Here is a 20,960-nt window from a genome sequence, read left to right as displayed (position 1 = left end):
CTCGCCTCTCTTCCTTGACTTTCCTCTCTTATCGTCTCTCTCTTTCATTTTTCTTTCCCCTATCGCTCCTCTGCCCTCTTCCTTTTTTTCTTCCCTCCATCTCGCCTCCCTCCCCTGCTGTCTCCCCCGTTTGCCTGGTCTCTCCTCTCTTCCATCTCTCCTCTCCTCCCTCTCTATGCTGTCTCCCCTCCTTTCTCTTATGTCCCAGTTTGCCACCATTGAGACCATAGTGACGTCGGTGTCAGATGAGTTCCCACAGTATCTGAGAAAGAACAAGCCTCTGTTCACGCTCATCTGCTGTGCCTGTTTCTTCTTCCTGGGATTCCCTATGGTCACAGAGGTACAGAGCACCGCGCACACAAACACACCTACACAAACACACACACATGCACACGCACATACATGCTACCACACACACAGGGGGGCACACGCATCCATACACGCACCCATAGTGCCTTGTGAAAGTCTACACACCCCTTGCACAGTTTTCACATGTGCTGCCTTAAAATTGCATTTAAAAAAAGGGATAATATTGTATTTCTTTCCCTACTTAACTACACAACCTGCTCGACATGTTTAAAGTGAAAGAAACATACAGTATGATTTGTTTCTTAATTATTATTTTATTTTAACAAAGATTTCTTGATGGCTTATATCTTCACACCACAGAGTTAATACTTGGTGTAGGCACCTTTGGCAACAAAGGTTGTTATATTGCTGTCCTTCAATGATTCCTAACCGAATGTATTGACTTTGAGCAATTCTTAGAAAGATAATGGATATACAGTGCATTCGGAAAGTATAAAAAAAACGTTTCAGCCTTATTCTAAAATTGATTAAATTGTTTTTTTCCCCCTCATCAATCTACACACAATATGACAAAGCAAACCTTTTTTTTTTTTACAGAAGTATTCAAAGCGTTTACTCAGTATTTTGTTGAAGCACCTTTGGCAGCAATTACAGCCTCGAGTCTTCTTCGGCATGACGCTAAAAGCTTGGCACACCTGATCCTATCAAGCTCTGTCAGGTTGGATGCGGAGCGTTGCTACACAGCTATTTTCAGGTCTCTCCAGATATGTTCGATCGGGTTCAAGTCCGGGCTCTGGCTGGGCCTCTTAAAGACATTCATAGACTTGTCCCGAAGCTAGTCCTGCTTTGCTTTGGCTGTGGGCTAAGTGTCGTTGTCCTGTTAGATGGTGAACCATTGGCCCAGTCTAAGGTCCTGAGCGCTCTGGAGCAGGTTTTATCAATGATCTCTCTGTTCTTTGCTCCGTTCATTTTTCCCTCGATCCTGACTTGTCTCCCAGTCCCTGCCCTTGAAAAACATCCCCACAGCATGATGCTGCCACCACCATGCTTCACCGTAGGGATGGTGTCAGGTTTCCTCCAGACGTGATGCTTGGCATTCAGACCAAATGGTTTCATCAGACTAGATAATATGTTTTCTTATGGTCTGAGAGTCCTTTAAGTGGCTTTTGGCAAACTCCAAGCAGGCTGTCATCAGTGGCAGTCAGGGCCATTTAAGATGAGGGAGGGCGATTTCTTTTTCATGAGCATGGCCTTATTTCTATTGCAGCATGTTGGATGACTGCCATTCATATTCCATTCACCCAGTTAAATGTAACAGTGATAGATTTAGGCTACTACATGGCTACTACATGGCTACTACATGATACTCAAATTGTCCCTATACCCATAATGAGGTTGCTACAACCTAGCCTATGAACGAAAATGTACAACGTAGTCGAGAAAATAATTTTAATAATAATAATAATACTTCTCCTTCATTTATGAAGAAATTAATTTGCTGAGAATTGTTCAACTATTGTCTTTCTCTCTCTGAGTCAACTACTCATCACATTTTATGCACTGCAGTGCTAGCTAGCTATAGCTTATGCTTTCAGTACTAGATTCATTCTCCCATCCTTTGATTGGATGGACAACATGTCCATTCAGTTCATGCTACAAGAGCTCTGATAGGTTGGAGGATGTCCTCCGGAAGTTGTCATAATTACTGTGTAAGTCTATGGAAGGGGGTGAGAACCATGAGCCTCCTAGGTTTTGTATTGAAGTCAATGTATTCAGAGGAGGATGGAAGCTAGCTGTCTTCCAGCTACACCATGGTGCTACCTTACAGAGTGCAGTTGAGGCTACTGTAGACCTTCTTTGCAAAATATAGTTTTTTAATCAATTATTTGGTGACGTGATTATATTTAGTATAGTTTTATTTAAACGTTACATTTTTTAAATGAAATTCACTGAGGAGGATGGTCCTCCCCTTCCTCCTCTGAGGAATATGCAGACATATTTTGCTATCCTTCCCCAGATCTGTGCCTCGACACAATCCTGTCTCTGAGCTCTACAGACAATTACTTCGACCTCATGCTTGGTTTTTGCTCTGACATGCACTGTCAACTGTGGTACCTTAGACCAGGTGTGTGCCATTCCAAATCATGTCCAATCAATTGCATTTACCACAGGTGGACTCCAATCAAGTTGTAGAAGCATCTCAATGATGATCAATGGAAACAGGATGCACCTGAGCTCAATGTGTTTTTGCTTTTTCATTGTGTGATATTGTGTGTAGATTGTTGATTTAAATTTTTTTTAATCCATTTTAGAATAAGGCTGGTAACTTAACAAAATATGGAAAAAGTCAAGGGGTCTGAATACTTTCCGAATGCACTGTATGTTGCCCTAAGAGTTGGTTCAATCTTATTCAAAATGATTCACTGTTGTTATTGCTGCCAAAGCCGCATCCACCAAGGGGTTTTGAAGACATACGCAATCAAGACATGTTTTTAAAAATGCATTATTAACTGAGAAGATGTTTTATCATTTGGAGAATGCTAGAAAATATGGAGCAGGTTGCGTAGCTAGGTAAGTTGGATAAAAAATATAATTTAATTTTAGGGCAGCAGAAGGTGAAAACTGCAAGGGGTGTGTAAACTTTGACGAGGCACTGTATGTGTGGCCACACACACACATTGTATTTTAAACTAGGCAAGTCAGTTAAGAACAAATTCTTATTTTCAATGACGGCCTACAAGCTGTGGGTTAACTGCCCCCCCCCCCATCACTGGATCTGCATCACTGGCTTACGTTGTGTGTGTGTACGATTCGTGCGTGTGTGTTTAACAGAACGGGATGTACATGCTCCAGTTGGTGGACACGTATGCTGCCTCTTACTCTCTGGTCATCATTGCCATCTGTGAGCTAATCGGAATCTCCTACTTCTATGGTGAGTAGTGGAATAATTATAAGTAAATTACTTTTTAACTTTTGTTTACCTGCCCATAATAAACTTGCTCTCTGGTAGCTCCGGTTGAAGTTGCTCTTTGGTGCAGATCTACGATCAGCTTACCCTCCCTAAATCCTAACTGTGGTCCTGTGTGGCTCAGTTGGTAAAGCATGGCACTTGCAACGCCAAGTGATGTGGGTTTGATTCCTGCTGGGGCCACCCATAGAAAAAATGGATGCACCCATGACTACTGTCGCTTTAGATAAAAGTGTCTGCTAAATGGCATAAATTATTATTTTTATTAACATTGGGAAAAATATTGCAAAACTTCAGATCATTGTCTCTGCAAATTCATTCCACTCTTACCTCACTTTATCAACATCAGAATCAGATAAGCCTCAAAGCCATTCATCAATATTGATTGCCATTTTGTCTTGGCTAAACAACATAAACACAGAAAGCACATGTACAAGAATGAAACAGGACTTATAGTGTGTGGTGCTTAGGTTGTTAAACCATGGTGGCTGTTTGCAATTCAAATGAGGGAGGTGTTAATAAACAATGGATGTTGTAGTGTATTTATCTGCAAATAAACACGTCTCCATTATCACAGACCTGATACCTGTTTTTTAGTTATTTGGTCTATGAAAAAACTGGATTCATGAGTAGGTCTCGAGCTGGATTTGTTATGGTGAAAATGTACAGTGTTTTTACCCACTATCCATTTCACATATAAAATAAGACTGTGAAAAAAGAGAGAGAGAAAAAAACAGGTTTTGTCTCAGTGTAAATGAGCAATAAGAGGCTCCAGACCCGGTGCCTAGGTTGCCCTTAAGCACAGATCTAGGTTCAGCTTAAGCCTTAAATGCTTGTCCTATCTGCTATGAGTAAAAACACCAAACAGACCTTAGATCAGTGTCTAGGGCCAACTTTATCCCTCTCTGACAGGGGGCTCGAGCACTTCTCATTCTGACCACTAGATGTCTTTGTTACCATTCTAGTGGACCAATGATCAGGTCTGAAGCAGACCTGTACATACTGTTCTCCAATTAGTCACAGCATCAGCAGAGGTGGTTCCAGTGAAATGATTGTGTGTCTTGTTACTCGTCTCTTGCCAAGTTTGTCGGTCAATACACTGACAACAATTGTGACAATTGTCAAGCCACATTGTTTTGGAGGATAATAAATGTCCCAGGTTCTCCCTGGGAAGGGATGTGCCTTGTAGGGGGCCTGTGTGGAGCTCTCTTGTCTGGAGCTCTGGGTGAAACTGGTTCACTCTCTGGGCACGTCCCAAATGGCACCCTATTCCCTATATAGTGCACTACTTTTGACTAGATGCTTATACAGATAGGGAATAGGGTGCCATTTTGGATGGAGGTTCTGTGTGTCAGATTGACTCTACTCCCCTCAACCCCTCTTTTCCCTCTATTCCCCTTTTTCTAGGCCTGCAGAGGTTCTGCGAGGACATTGAAATGATGATTGGCTTCCAACCAAACCGCTTCTGGAGAATCTGCTGGGCCTTTGTGACTCCAACCATTCTGACTGTATGTGTTTGTGTCCAATCTATACGGAATAGGGTTTAGATATTCACAGGCGCACTAGCACGCTCGCTCGCTCGCTCACTCACTCACTCACTCACTCACTCACTCACTCACTCACTCACTCACTCACAGGTACAGACACACAGATGTGTGCATACACACACACAAACACAACACACCTACTAAAGTGTTTCCCTTTTCACTGCAGCCTTTTCAAATTTAGGGGCCAAAATCAATTTACAGAAGCGAGTGTTTTCCAAGAAAGGGAACAAAGCGAAAATAGTTTTCCCCAACTGAAACGGAAATTGTTTTCCTCACTTTTCACCATTATAACAAAGGTTGTTTGCGCTATTCGAAATGCTCAACTCCTATAGCCTACATAATGTTGTCATAACTGGGACAAAACAGATGCAGTGAAGGTTGGTGACTTGAAAAGTTGAGGAGGTTGGGAGACCCATGGTGTAGGCACGTACTTCATAGAGACGACAAAGTGTGTTTAAAAAATTGTCAAAGACAAATTATTTTAACCTAAAATGTTTAATAAAGACATTTGTAGTAAAATATTATGGGGAATGGGAATGAGAGGGCTACTTGAACAGTGTTTGGAAGGGATCACAGCAGTGATTGAATCAGGGTATGAGGCATGAGTTGAGGTGTTCAGAGGCTTCAGTGCAGGACAGGCTCATCATGGATGCATGTTGGAGAAGAGCTCAACTCATCCACTGAGGGCAGGACAGGATTTGACTGGGAAGACAAGAAAACAATAGCATAACACATTTAGACAAAAGAGCTAAGAATGAGTTAGTCCAAGCAGGGAGAAAATCATTCTACAATGGTATTTATCCAAACATGAGGGCTACTTACACAGTGTTGGGAAGGGATCAAAGCAGTTATAAAATGAGGATATGAGGCCAAAACAATCCCTGGTGCACGGAGTTTTTACTTATCTGGTAACTTAACCTAGCCAGCCCAACTTGGAATATAAACCAAAATTGATCACATTCAGATTTTCTCTTGACACCAAAACATTGACTATAACATAGCATACATAACGTTACCAATTTGTTTGCCCTGAACAGATAGACAAGGTTCACAGGCTGTATGCACTTGCTTTTTAAAAATTAGCCTACTGATAAATCATCTTGTTTTTCCTAGGCTGCTGCAACATTTATATAAAGAGTTTTTGCTTGTGTCTGTCGGGAGTTATGTGTTATCACGTTTGCTAATTAAATACCGGAGGATGATGCGATGGAAGTTTATTCAGACAGAAGAAATTCCCATATGCTCAGCAAATAAAGCAATGTAACATGCAATTATCTCTGCAAGCTCCTTGTAGTTGCCCTTTTTAGTGGAACTTTAGTGGAAATCCACTATATCCACTATATTGTTGTTAGCGTTAGTCATTCTGGTGGAGAAAACTGCACTCTGGTAGCTAACTATTTGCTATTGAAATTAGCAATGCAAATGTAAATACATTACAGTCGTGGCCATAGGTTTTGAGAAAGACACAAATATTAATGTTCACAAAGTCTGCTGCCTCAGTTTGTATGATGGCAATTTGCATATACTCCCGAATGTTATGAAGAGTTATCAGATGAATTGCAATTAATTTCAAAGTTCCTATTTGCCATGCAAATGAACTGAATCCCCCCAAAACATTTCCACTGCATTTCAGCCCCGCCACAAAAGGACCATGTCATTAACACAGGTGTGAGTGTTGATGAGGACAAGGCTGGAGGTCACTCTGTCATGCTGATTGAGTTTGAATAACAGACTGGAAGCTTCAAAAGGAGGGTGGTGCCTGGAATCATTGTTCTTCCTCTGTCAACCATGGTTACCTGCAAGGAAACACGTGTTGTCATCATTGCTTTGCACAAAAAGGGCTTCACAGGCAAGGATATTGCTGCCAGTAAGATTGCACCTAAATCAACCATTTATCGGATCATCAAGAACTTCAAGGAGAGCGGATCAATTATTGTGAAGAAGGCTTCAGGGCGCCCAAGGAAGTCCAGCAAGTGCCAGGACCGTCTCCTAAAGTTGATTCAGCTGCGGGATCGGGGAACCACCAGTACAGAGTTTTCTCAGGAATGGCAGCAGGCAGGTGTGAGTGCATTTGCACGCACAGTGAGGTGAAGACTTTTGGAAGATGGCCTGGTGTCAAGAAGGGCAGCAAAGAAGCCACTTCTCTCCAGGAAAAACATCAGGGACAAACTGATATTCTGCAAAAGGTACTGGGATTGGACTGAATCCCCTTTCCGATCGTTTGGGGCATCCGGAAAAAAAGCTTGTCTGGAGAAGACAAGGTGAGCGCTACCATCAGTCCTGTTTCATGCCAACAGTAAAGCATCCTGAGACCATTCATGTGTGGGGTTGCTTCTCAGCCAAGGGAGTGGGCTGACTCACAATTGTGCCTAAGAACACAGCCATGAATAAAGAATGGTACCAACACATCCTCCGAGAGCAACTTCTCCCAATCATCCAGGAACAGTTTGGTGACGAACAATGCCTTTTCCAGCATGATAGAGCACCTTGCAATAAGGCAAAAGTGATAACTAAGTGGCTTGGGGAAGAAAACATCGATATTTTGGGTTCATGGCCAGGAAACTCCCCAGATCTTAATCCCATTGAGAACTTGTGGTCAATCCTCAAGAGGCGTGTGGACAAACAAAAAAAAACAAACTCTGACAAACTCCAAGCATTGATTATGCAAGCATGCCAGGGCGGATTGCAGAGGACTTGAAAAAGAAGGGTCAACACTGCAAATATTGACTCTTTGCATCAGCTTAATGTTATTGTCAATAACAGCCTTTGACACGTATGAAATGCTTGTAATTATACTTCAGTATTCCATAGTACAATCTGACAAAAATATCTAAAGACACTGAAGCAGCAAACTTTGTGGAAATTAATATTTGTGTCATTCTCAAAACTTTTTGCAACAACTGTACACTAATGCGACACAAAAATAAAGTTCTAAAACCAAGAAAACAAAATGTAATATACAGTTGAAGTCGGAGTTTTACATACACTTAGGTTGAAGTCATTAAAACTCATTTTTCACCCACTCCACAAGTTCCTTGTTAATAAACTATAGTTTTGGGAAGTCGGTTAGGACAACTATTTTGTGCATGACACAAGTCATTTTCCAACAATTGTTTATAGACAGATTATTTAACTTATAATTCACTGTATCACAATTCCTGTGGGTCAGAAGTTTACATACACTAAGTTGACAGTGCCTTTAAACAGCTTGGAAAATTCCATACAATTATGTCATGGCTTTAGTAGCTTCTGATTGGATAATTGACATCATTTGAGTAAATTATGGGTGTACCAGTGAATGTATTTCAAGGCCTACCTTCAAACTCAGTGCCTCTTTGCTTGACATCATGGGCAAATCAAAAGAAACCAGCTAAGACCTCAGAATACACAATTGTCCACCTCCACAAGTCTGGGTCATCCTTGGGAGCAATTTCCAAATGCCTGAAGGTACCAGTTTCATCTGTAAAAACAATAGTATGCAAGTATGAACACCATGGGACCACGCAGTCGTCATACCGCTCAGGAAGGAGACGCGTTCTGTCTCCTAGAGATGAACGTACTTTGGTGCGAAAAGTGCAAATCAATCCCAGAACAACAGCAATGGACCTTATGGAGATGCTGGAGGTACAAAAATATATATTTCCACAGTAAAACAAGTCCTATATCGACATAACCTCAAAGGCCGCCCAGCAAGGAAGAAGCAACTGCTCCAAAACCGCCATAAAAATGCTATGGTTTGCAACTGCACATGGGGCAAATATGTACTTTTTGGAGAAATGTCCTCTGGTCTGATGAAACAAAAATTGAACTGTTTGGCCATAATGACCATCATTATGTTTGGAGGGAAAAGGGGGATGCTTGCAAGCCGAAGAAGACCATCTCAACCATGAAGCACGGAGGTGGCAGCATAATGGTGTGGGGGTGCTTTGCTGCAGGAGAGACTGGTGCACTTCACAAAATAGATAGCATCATGAGGAAGGAAAATTATGTAGAGATATTGAAGAAACATCTCAAGACATCAGTTAAAGCTTGGTCGCAAATGGTTCTTCCAAATGGACAATGACCCTAAGCATATTTCCAAAGTTGTGGCAAAACGGCTTAAGGATGACAAAGTCAAGGTATTGGAGTGGCCATCACAAAGCCCTGACCTCAATCCTATAGAAAATATGTGGGCAGAACTGAAAAAGCGTGTGCGAGCAAGGAGGCCTACAAACCTGACTCAGTTACACCAGCTCTGTCAGGAGGAATGGGCCAAAATTCACCCAACTTATTGTAGGAAGCTTGTGGAAGGTTACCCGAAACATTTGATCCAAGTTAAACAATTTAAAGGCAATGCTACTAATTGAGTGTATGTCAATTTCTGACCCACTAGGAATGTGATGATATAAATAAAATATGAAATATAATCATTCTCTCTAATACATTTCACATTCTTAAAATAAAGTGGTGATCCTAACTGACCTAAGACAGGGATTTTTTACTAGGATTAAATGTCAGGAATTTCGCTCAGGTGTATGTAAACGTCCTACTTCAACTGTACCTCCTCCATCTCCTGATTTGAATAATGTCTGAGGATGTGCATCATTCCCTTTTACAGTGGCTTGGGAAAGTATTCACTCCCTTGGCATTTTTTCTATTTTGTTGCCTTACAACCTGAATTAAAATAGATTTTTGGAGGGTTTGTATCAGTTGATTTACACAACATGACCACCACTTTGAAGATGCAAAATATTATTTATTGTGAAACAAACAAGCATTAAGACAAATAAACAGAAAACTTTAGCGTGCAAAATGTTCACCCCCTAAAGTCAATACTTAATAGAGCCACTGTATGCAGCAATTACAGCTGCAAGTCTCTTGGGGTATGTCTCTATAAGCTTGGCACATCTAGGCTCTGGGATTTTTGCCCATTCTTCAATGCAAAACTGCTCCAGCTCCTTGAAGATGTATGGGTTCTGCTGGTGTGCAATTGAATTGAGGTCTGGGCTTTGACTAGGCCATTCCAAGACATTTAAATGTTTCCCCTTAAACCACTCAAGTGTTGCTTTAGCAGTATGCTTAGGGTCATTGTCTTGCTGGAGGTGAACCTCCGTCCCAGCTTAAATCTCTGGAAGACAAACAGGTTTCCCTCAGGAATTTCCCTGTATTTAGCGCCATCCATCATTCCTTCACTTCTGACCAGTTCCCTGATGAAAAACACCCCCACAGCATGATGCTGCGGGGATGGTGTCCTCGGGGAGATGAGAGGTGTTGGGTTTTCACCAGATATAGCGTTTTCCTTGATGGCCAAAAACCATTTTCGTCTCATCTGACCAGAGTACCTTCTTCCATTTGTTTGGGGAGTCTCCCACATGCCTTTTGGCGAACACCAAACATGTTTGCTTATTTTTTTTCTTTAAGCAATGGCTTTTTTCTGGCCACTCTTCCATAAATCCCAGCTCTGTGGAGTGTACGGCTTAAAATGGTCCTGTGTACAGATACTCCAATTTCCGCTGTGGAGCTTTGCAGCTCCTTCAGGGTTTTCTTTGGTCTCTTTGTTGCCTCTCTGATTAATGCCCTCCTTTCCTGGTCCCTGCCTAGTCAACAAACCCTCTCTTGGCAGGTTTGTTGTGGTGCCATATTCTTTCCATTTTTAAAAATGGATTTAATGGTGCTCTGTGGGATGTTCAAAGTTTCAGATATTTTTTTATATCCCAACCCTGATCTGTAATTCTCCACAGCATTGTCCATGACCTGTTTGGAGAGCTCCTTGGTCTTCATGGTGCCGCTTGCTTGCTGGTGCCCCTTGCTTAGTGGTGTTGCACCACTTTTCCATATTTTTTTGTTGTTGCATTTTTTAAAAACAAGTTATTGTTTTCATTTCACTTCACCAATTTGGACTATTTTGTGTATGTCCATTACATGAAATCAAAATAAAAAATCTATTTAAATTACAGGTTGTAAAAACAACAAGGGGGATGAGTACTTTTACAAGGCACTGTAAGACAATTAGAAACGTATCTAGATACATGGGCTCCAATACAATGCACGAATGGTACCTTTCAGTTTGAAGCAATTCGATGCGATTCCTTTTGATTAGAGGAACGAATCAATGCGATTCAGTTCGATGCTATATGATTCAATGCACTAACACTTGTTGCATTGACACATTCCTTTTCTGTTTTCTAAATTAAAATCTGCTGATGGAGCTCATGATCTGGGCATCTCTGAGCAGGATCTGTCTGAGCTTACTTGTGTGTAAAGATGGTGTATACAGTGCATTCGGAAAGTTTTCAGACCCCTTGACTTTTCCCACATTTTGTTACGTTACAGCCTTATTCTAAAATTGATTAAATTGAAATGTTTTCCTCATCAATCAACACACAATAGCCCATAATGACACAGTGAAAACATATTTTTCGAAATGTTTGCAAATTTATGAAAAATAAAAATTAGAAACATAAATAAAGTATTCATAACCTAATCTATGAGACTCGAAAATGTTCAGGTGCATCCTGTTTCCATTGATCAACCTTGAGATGTTTCTACAACTTCATTGATTGATGATTTGGAAAGGCACACACCTGTCTATATAAGGTCCCACAGTTGCCAGGACATGTAGAGCAAAAACCAAGCCATGAGGTCGAAGGAATTGTCCATAGAACTCCAAGACAGGATTGTGTTGAGGCAGAAGTCTGAGGAAAGTTCCCCAAGAACGCAGTGGCCTCCATAATTCTTAAACGGAAGAATTTTGGAACCACCAAGACTCTTCCTAGAGCTGTCCGCCTGGCTAAACTGAGCAATCGGGGGAGATGGACTTTGGTCAGCGAGGTGACCAAGAACTCGATGGTCACTCTGACAGAGCTCCAGAGTTCCTCTGTGGAGATCGGAGACACTTCCAGGAGGACAACCATCTCTGCAGCACTCCACCAATCAGGCCTTTATGGTAGAGTCGACAGACAAAAGCCACTCCTCAGTAAAAGGCACATGACAGCACTCTTGGGGTTTGCCAAAAGGCACCTAAAGGACTCTCGGACCATGAGAAACACGATTCTCTGATCTGATGAAACCAAGTTCGAAAACTTTGGCCTGAATGCCAAGCATAACATCTGGAGAAAACCGTAGGGAACCATCCCTACAGTGAAGCATGGTGGAAGCAGCATCATGCTGTGGGGATTTTTTTCAGCGGCAGGGACTAGAAAACAACGACCCTTAGCACACAGCCAAGACAACGCAGGAGTGGCTGAATGTATGACTGTCCTTGAGTGACCGAGCCAGAGCCCGGACTTGAACCTGATGAAACATCTCTGGAGAGACCTGAAAATAGCACTGCAGCAAAGCTTCCCATCCAACCTGACAGAGCTTGAGAGGATCTGCAGAGAAGAATGGAAGAAAGTCCCCAAATACAGGTGTGCCAAGCTTGTAGCATCATACCCAAGAAGACTCAAGGCTGTAATCGCTGCCAAAGGTGCTTCAACAAAGTACTGAGTAAAGGGTCTGAATACTGACCTAAATGTAATAATTCTATTTTTTTTTCATAAATTTGCAAACATTTCAAAAAAAGTGTTTTTGCTTTGTCATTATGGGGTATTTTGTGTAGATTGTTGAGAGAAAAACAAACAATTCAATCAATTTTAGAATAAGGCTGTAACGTAACAAGATGTGGAAAAAGTCAAGGGGTCTGAACACTTTCCAAATGTACTGTATGTATGTATGTCTATGGTACAGTATATGTAGTCACCTGAGCTGAGCCATAAGGGAACCTAGTGGGCATCTACCACCCCACTATCAGACCACTTTTGATCTGAAATCACCATCTCATTTTACCAGATTAAAAGAGTTTGAGCTAGTAATGTATCAATATTTATCTTAAAAAATTAGCAATGACATATCCAATGAATAAATAGCACCATTTTAGATTTCACCCCTGTCTCAAAATTTCATAATTTAGACCATTTCGACATTTTTACAGAGTGCTTCTCCTCCCACTTCGACCATGTAGTGATTCCTGTCTTCGTTATGAAATGATCAACTTGACCCGGTATATCTAAACACTGGTTGTTTAAAGCACAACTACTACAACTATTTATTGATTTTGTAAAAATAAAAATAAAATCGAATGTTAGCCCTGATCAGCAGGTAGGCCAGATGAGTTAGGCTACTTTTATTCCGGTAAAACACATTTTCCAACAGCGCATTTGTTAACAATCACCTACCAAATTACATTTGTTGTCACTCGACTAATAAAACCTTATATTGCACAAGCCATTTCACAAGCATTTGAATGCTGAAGGTGCCCCGCAGATGTGCAAGATCAGAAATACGCAGAATAGGCCGGATCGGTTTGGGTTCCTGCAGACCAATGCACTCATATCTTAAACATTTGAACTGGGGCCGATGCATATTGGTGAATCGCTCAACCACGTATCCCCTGATACAAGTAAGTATTCGACGTCCATCCATGGCTGAGGACATCGGGAGATAACGTAAAAAACGGCCACTAGGGGCAACAGTGAGCGCTGCTACCTTTTGCTAGGGCGTTGTCGATGGATGGGGGATGAGCAGAAGCCTCTGCCTCGGATTCCGAAGGTTGCAAGTTCGAATTCAGTGATGGGAAGTTGTTTTTGCGATTTTTGTTTTAAGCCTGTCCCACAGAGTTAATGCCTAACCTTAAGATTTTGTAGTGAATGACTAAACTTAACCTTAAACACTTTTAACTTTGACGTTTGTAACAACTTCAACATTTTAAGTTTGAGAAACATGGATGAACGTTTAATTCTGACGTGAGACTATGAGAGGTAGTTGGAATTGCTACATCCCTAATAATATCAGAAAAATGCTCAACTATTACAATCTCAATCTCAATCTATCCAACGATGTCACCAACTCACCAAGCTTCTAAATCACACATGAGTAGTACTAAGTTCATTCTCTGATCCTTTGATTGGATGGACAACAAGTTAGTTCATACTGCAAAAGCTTTGATTGGTTGCAGGACATCCTCTGGAAGTCGCCATAATTACCCTTTAGGTCTATGGATGGGGCTGAGGAGCCTCCTAGGTTTTGTATTAAAGTAAATGTAAACGGTGGAGGGATGATAGCCCATGTTGACTCCAAGGCTTCCCACAGTTGTGTCAAGTTTGCTGGATGTCCTTTGGGTGCTGTACCATTCTTGATACACACAGGAAACTCTTGAGCGTGAAAAACCCAGCAGCGTTGCCTTACTTGACACAAACCGGTGCGCCTGGCACCTACTACCATACCCTGTTCAAAGGCAGTTAAATATTTTGTCTTGCCCATTTTCCCTCTGAATCGCACAGATACACAATCGATGTCTCAATTGTCTCAAGGCTTAAAATTCCTTCTTTAACCTGTCCCTTCTCCTTCATCTACACCGATTGAAGTGGATTTAACAAGTGACACCAGTAAGGGATCATAGCTTTCATCTGGTCAGTCTATGTCATGGAAAGAGCAGGAGTCCTTAATGTTTTGTGGGGCTCAGTGTATGTTTCACCACATTGGAAGGTGTTACAGTGGCATTACTAGTTTGCTAGAATGTCTCTTGCAGTAACAGCTGAGCATAACTGACAAACAACACTCCTATAGCTCGAGCGTACTGCTCTCCCCAGCCAGTCCGCCCCTCTATAGGCGGATACAAATTACCCGGGGACCTATGTGATGCAGAGTGCATGCCTAATCTTGTCCTCCTCTTCTCCCTTTTCCCTTCTTCACCCCTTACCCTCCTCATCTTACCCTCCTGATCCTTCCTTTCCCTATCTGTTAATAGTCTTCTTCCTGTTTTTGATCACTCTCTTTCTTCCACCTCCTCCTTCACATCCTCAGCTCACTAATTCACTCTCTTCAGTCCTCCTCCGCCTCATTCACTTCTCAATCTCCCCTCCTCTCCTCCTTGATTCTACTCTCTTTCCTAACCCTCCTCTCCTCTCCCTTTTCTCCTCTCTCTCCCTGCAGGGTATCCTGGGGCTGAGTCTGTACCAGTGGAAGGTGATGACCTATGAGGACTACACCTACCCTCCCTGGTCCATGGTGATGGGGTGGCTGATGGTGGTGTGTTCTGTCATCTGGATCCCAATCATGTTTGTCATCAAAATGTACTTGGCCCCAGGCAGCTTCATGGAGGTATGTATGGGACACAATACCACACACATGCACACATGTACTGTAAGCCTGTTTGAATGTCCCATAAATACACTTCAGACCTATGCGGATCTGCTACTTTTTCTTTCTTTTCCTGGATAGTCACCCATTTAAATGTCCTGGGGTAAGAAATGTTTTTTTGAACTGTAAATACTTATGTGTTTTTAGCAGATGTAAGCAACATTTACATTTTGTCTGCAGCATACAGAAGTTTTTGTTGTTGTTGTATTTAATACACGTCTCAGGTTGATATTGCCTGTTCTGTTGACAACTCTGAGGTTTGTATCTTTGGGGTTCTACTGTAGTATAATAATATTTCTTTGCACATCTCACACAGGTTACATAAATAAACGGTCCACACAATCCCTCTGCAATATGACCTTCCTGTCTCCCTATGGGCCCTTGTCAAAAGTAGTGCACTAAATAGGAAATAGGGTGGCATTTGGCATGCAGACAGAGGTGTTTGATGTCAGCGATACATTTTCTAATGGGCAGTAAAGTGAAATATCAGCCCTGGTCCACTGATAACTGGTGGCGGATCGGCACAGGACACACAGACACTTAGCAGTCCCATGCTGTGCTTGTTGAAGTTCCCTACATCACACATTAATCAAAGTGTTTGAGCTGTGTGTGCGTGCATGTGTACGCAACTGTATTCACATACAGTAAGTTTGAGCAAAATCTCCTGTATGTTCAATCAATATTTTCTATAAAGGTTTGATGCGTTTAGACATTTCAGTGTTACGAACAACTGCCATTCCCAACATTTTCATATCTCTCAGGGCGGTCCTACTGTAATTTATTCTACCCAACTTGATTGATTCTATTATGTTATATTTTAAAACAAGTGTGTGACTCCACCCCCCCCCCCCCCCCCCCCCCCCCGCTCCCCTCCACAGCGTCTGAAGCTGGTGTGCTCCCCTCAGCCCGACTGGGGTCCCTTCCTGGCAAAGCACAGAGGGGAGCGCTACAAGAACATGATGGATCCCCATGGATCCAACTCCCTGGGCCTCAAACTGCCCCCGAAAGATTTCCAGCTGGGCACCTACCAGTAGCAGCCTCCACTACTACCACCACCACCACTTTAGCAGGGGCACTGGGGGAGAGAGAGAGCAGCAGCCTACCACTGCCCTCTCCTCCACCTATTCTTTCTCTTTTTCCTGTTCTCCACTTTACTTCATCTCTCCTTTCCTTCCTCTTTCCATTCAATGTGGGTGCGAGAAAAGCAAGCCAACACATCCTCCACTTTATTTCCCGGTTCTACTCTCCTGCTCCCTTCTTCTTTCTCCTCCACTCTATAGCAAAGTGGGGCTGCCCTCCTCTCCAACGTTGCTTTCTCTGGCAGGCACCCATACCATACCCTGCCCTTTCTCTCCCTAACCCCTGACCTGAGAATGGTCTGTCCTCTGCCTCCTGCCCATGCACAGCCATTACTCCAGAACCCTTTCTTTCTGAGGGGATCTCTATTCCAAAAGAAAAATGTGTACTGTGTCACAATGTTGCAATGGCAATATTCGACTGCACATGACAAAAAAATATAATCAAATTGTATGTGTCACATGCTTCATAGACAACAGGTGTAGACTAACAGTGAAATGCTTACGGGTCCTTTTCCAACAATGCAGAATTAAAGATAAAAAAAATGTAATATAAATAGTGACAAGGAATAAATACACAGGGATTAACGTATAACAGTAACGAGTTAAAGTAAAATGGCTATGGAGTACCCGTACCAAGTCGATGAGTACGAGGTAATTGAGGTAGCTTTGTATATATAGGTAGGGGTAAAGTGACTGTGGCATCAGTATGCATGTGCGCGTGTGTTATGTGTGTGTGTGCATATGTAGTGTGTGTGTGTCTGTGTGTGTTGGGGTGCCAGTGTAAGTATGTGTGAGTGTGGGTAGAGTCCAGTGTGTGTGCATAGCCAGTGCAAGAGTCAATGCAAGAGAGTTAGTGCAAAAAAGGGTCAATAAAGATAGTCCGGGTAGCCATTTAGCAGTCTTGTTCATCAGTCTTATGGCTCGGGGGTAGAAGCTGTTCAGAGTCTTGTTGATTCCAGACTTGATTGATTCCAGACGGTAACAGTGCACTGTTACTGCTTTCCGTGTGGAAGCAGAGAGAACAGTCTATGGCTTGTGTAAAGTCTTTGACAAATTTTTTATCCTTCCCCTGACACCGCCTGGTGCAATGGTCCTGGATGGCAGAGAGCTCGGCCCCAGTGAAGTACTGGGCAGTACTCACCACCCTCTGTAGCGCCTTGGGGTCGGGCGCCTTGCAGATGCCGTACCAAGCAGTGATGCAGCCAGTCGAGGTGCAGCTGTGGAACTTTTTGAGGATCTGAGGGCCCATGCCAAATCTTCTCAGCCTCCTGATGGGGAAGAGGCATTGTCGTGTCCTCTTCACAGCTGTGTGGGTGTGTGTGGACCATGTTAATTCCTTAGTGATGTGGACACAGAGGAACTTGGAGCTCTCGACATCTCCACTACATCTGGACTACTCCTTATGGAGGTGTGTGTGTGTGCATGCGCGTGTGTGTGTGTGTGATTGTTTTCTTCTTCTATCTTTGTGTATAGTGATAATGAAAACTTCTCCACAAACAAAAAGGCACAAAAAATACAATTGACAGACTGAGAAACATTGGTATTCATCAGACTCTGACCTATGGCACAATATGATATATATATAATTTTTTTGCTTTTATAAAATAGGCAATACATGTAAATTAAACTAACTGCCTAGAAATGATGCAGTGTGTACTGACATATATATATATATATAGTACCCATCAAAAGTTTGGACACACCTACTTACTGAAGGGTTTTTCTTTATTTTTTAAATTGGGTCAAAATCTGTAGAATTGCAGCAAACCTACTTTAAAACTGCAACATTTTCTCTACGCCCCTTTGCAGAATTTGTAGAATTGCAGGAAATTAACTATAAATCAAATTAAGTTATCCCCATCATCAACAAGGGGGCCACAAAAATGTTTTGCCCTTGAGGCGGGGGGCCACCCTAAAGACTAGGGACGGTTCTGTTGCGGGTGAAAAAAAGAACAGGTCCAATAATGTGTTTGTTTGACAGTCACTCACTTGAAGGCAAGGATGAATAAACCAGCAGGTCAGGTTTTTTAAATTATTTATGTCTCAGAGTGAATCCTTGTGTGCATCACGACTATGTACACTCCTGTATACACATTATCCATTATCTTCCAACGACAGAGAGAGAGAAAGAGAACATTTTTGCGCTGTGATAGATTGTAACGTTTGCGCTGGGCCAACATCTAACAATTCATGTAGGGGCGGCAGATAGCCTAGCGGTTAAGAGTGTTGGGCCGAAAGGTCGCTGCTTCGAATCCCCGGGCTAGGTAAAAATTCTGTCGCTGTGCCCTTAAGCAAGGCACTTAACCCGAATTGCTCCTGTAAGTCGCTCTGGATAAAAGCGTCTACTAAGTGGCTAAAATGTCAAATGTAAATCTAAGCGCTGCTTGGAATAGCTCTGTCCTTGTGTAGCCAATTTGATGCTTTCGTTGAGGACATGGGGATTAGCTTCCTGTTTTCAACAGGATTGAACAGGAAATTAAAAGTTAGAAAGCTAGCTTGTGCTGTTTGTGTTCCTGTGCTTCCGTGTCTATGTATGCTCTCTTCCTTCTGCTTCCTCCTCTCCTCCCTTCTCCCCCTCGCATGTCTCCTTAGCGTGCTTTTATGTTCCTCAAAGCACTGACAAACCAGGGTTATAGTTTACCCCGGTATTTTCCTTCACAAAGAACAATACAAAATAATAAACTTTCCATTGCTATACCTGTGGGTCAACTTTGGGCAGTAGGTAACCAAAGAGGGAGAACAACTTTTTTTATCAGAACATAGGGTTCTGAAAAAATACACACAAAAAAATACAAAAAACTTGCTATTTGTGTTTAGGAGATTGAGATACTGCCATTCATATCCCACCTAGTGATCCTTAATGTTTGCCAATATGTTACAAAACATCTTCAGGTAACCATTGACCTTATCCTCTAATAGTAAAATATTGTATGTAACTCAAGACGTATTGTCTGTCTCATATGGTACCGGTATATCCCTATTGTTATGTATGTTGTGTCTTTTTGGCACTTTATTGTGGACCTATGAATGCATAGGTTAAATGTCTAATTACTTGGGTAATGTAATTTATTTCTGTGTGTTCTATGTGAGGTACTGCTGCCTATGGATATAGATATGTGCCTCCAACAGCCCATGCCATCCTTTGGTTTGAAAATAGAGAATAGATATATAATATAAATATATGTTTTGAATTCTGTGACAGATATAAAAAAGATATTTAGCATATACAAATATATGTGAAATTAATTATTTATTTTGAAAATCATCAATCATTGAGGCCCTACCTCACATTTTGTATTTATGTATAGAAATGCAGTTGGAGTACAGTATCTTTGCCAATAATAATAATATATCGCTATTATATCATGAAATGTATAACCTATAAATCTATAAATGTTATTGTTTTCAACTTGAAGTGTTGTGTGGCTTTTTTGGGAGACATGACATGCACCAGTATCCAAAAGTCATTATGTTTAATTGCTCAAATTCACTTTTATAACTGCCAACATCTGTTGGTTAATTCCACAGACAAGAACAGCCATGAATTATAATTTGTATTTCAAGTGAAACTATCAATGAAGCTGGCATGCAGATTTCAGTAATGGAACTCTAGCTACCTGCGTTCACCTGCTGTATGTACTGCTGGCCACATGGTGGCGCTATAAACAGTGGACAAGTTTGTATCTCTTTCTCTGTCCTTCTTCCTCTCCACAGCTATCTCTCCAACTTTCACGCTTAAAAATTCCAAATATCTCATTTGAGCGTGACTGTGCCAAGGCATGTATATCTAAAGAAAAATAAATACATGATCAAAGGTGAGGAAATTAGGGGCTCTCTTCAATCCGCATCACTGAAGTTAAGCTTTACAGCGTGCTTCATAATTGAAAGGCAATGTTTCCCCTTTTAGTAGAGACTGCATTCACGGTAAACCCTGCATATTCAGCTCTATCGGAAATTACCGTACCAGAATCTGTAACGCTTCAGGCTTCAGTCAGCAGCAAAGAAGTGACTTGTTTTGAAAATCGGGGAAGCAGAAATGCTGCAGATGTTCATTTATCCTCAATGTCACTGTTAAAAAAAATCAGTTTAAGGAGTTGTTTCTATTCAAAAGCAAGGAAAACATCTGTGTTGATGTTACTGATATTAATACTACACTCTCCAAATTGCAGAGAATATGGATCTCTGAAATCCTCATGTCTTCTTAAATGGGGCAATCTGGGATCCGACAACAACAAAGCAGCACCCCGCCACTCTTTTTGGCTGAGAGATCAGGCTGGAGAAACATAACGTCTCAAATTTATAGATGGAGTAATAGATGTAAATCTGTACAGTTTCAAACAATGGCGTAAAACAGACGGATAATCATAATTATCCCACCCTCTAGAATCATTGACAGGTGGCACCATTGAGGTGGCAGCGTTGAAATTTATCCGGGTGCGACAATGTACTAAACTCATGTACCAAACTCATGAAGCATTTATAAATTATATTCTTCAAGAATCAATGGTATGAGGCCTATTATTATTTGAAAATGATCACCTGTAAATATTGCATATTGTACTATAACTACTTCAGCATGCATCCTTACTTCCTTGAAGCAATCACCAGTCTCACAAGCCAGGATGGATGAAAGCCCAATTTCCACCCATTTGCTTTCACCCAACTCATAATGTCGGATCTCATCAAGGGTGCAGTCTAGAAGGATTGACTCTTTGATGTTTCTGAACAGGGCTTGTATCCTCTATGCTTCCAGTGTCATTCTAGCTTTAACATTCTAACCGCAGCAGTCTACCCTGCTCTCTTGCCCTGACTGTCTGCCTGTTTGTTTTACCATCAGTTAAGTTCTCTGGGATGTCAGTGAGTGAAGACACGTGGGCCATACTGTGCACGTCGCTGCCA

At 41.8% G+C, this 20,960-nt stretch overlaps 1 protein-coding gene across 1 annotated transcript in view; it reads left to right on the top strand.

Moving 5' to 3' along the window:
* LOC139385291 (sodium- and chloride-dependent glycine transporter 2-like) overlaps positions 1-16,016 on the top strand; it is a 51,047-nt gene extending 35,031 nt beyond the window's left edge. The window contains exons 13-17 of the mRNA XM_071130453.1: positions 209-340; positions 3,142-3,241; positions 4,685-4,785; positions 14,776-14,943; positions 15,861-16,016. Coding sequence (XP_070986554.1) covers positions 209-340; positions 3,142-3,241; positions 4,685-4,785; positions 14,776-14,943; positions 15,861-16,016 — 657 coding nt within the window. The remainder of the gene's footprint in view (positions 1-208; positions 341-3,141; positions 3,242-4,684; positions 4,786-14,775; positions 14,944-15,860) is intronic.
* The last annotated feature ends 4,944 nt before the right edge of the window (positions 16,017-20,960 follow it).

Source organism: Oncorhynchus clarkii, chromosome 26, assembly GCF_045791955.1.
Source record: "Oncorhynchus clarkii lewisi isolate Uvic-CL-2024 chromosome 26, UVic_Ocla_1.0, whole genome shotgun sequence".
NCBI classification, from domain to species: Eukaryota; Metazoa; Chordata; class Actinopteri; order Salmoniformes; family Salmonidae; genus Oncorhynchus; species Oncorhynchus clarkii.
This window is presented reverse-complemented; position numbering and strand designations above follow the sequence as displayed.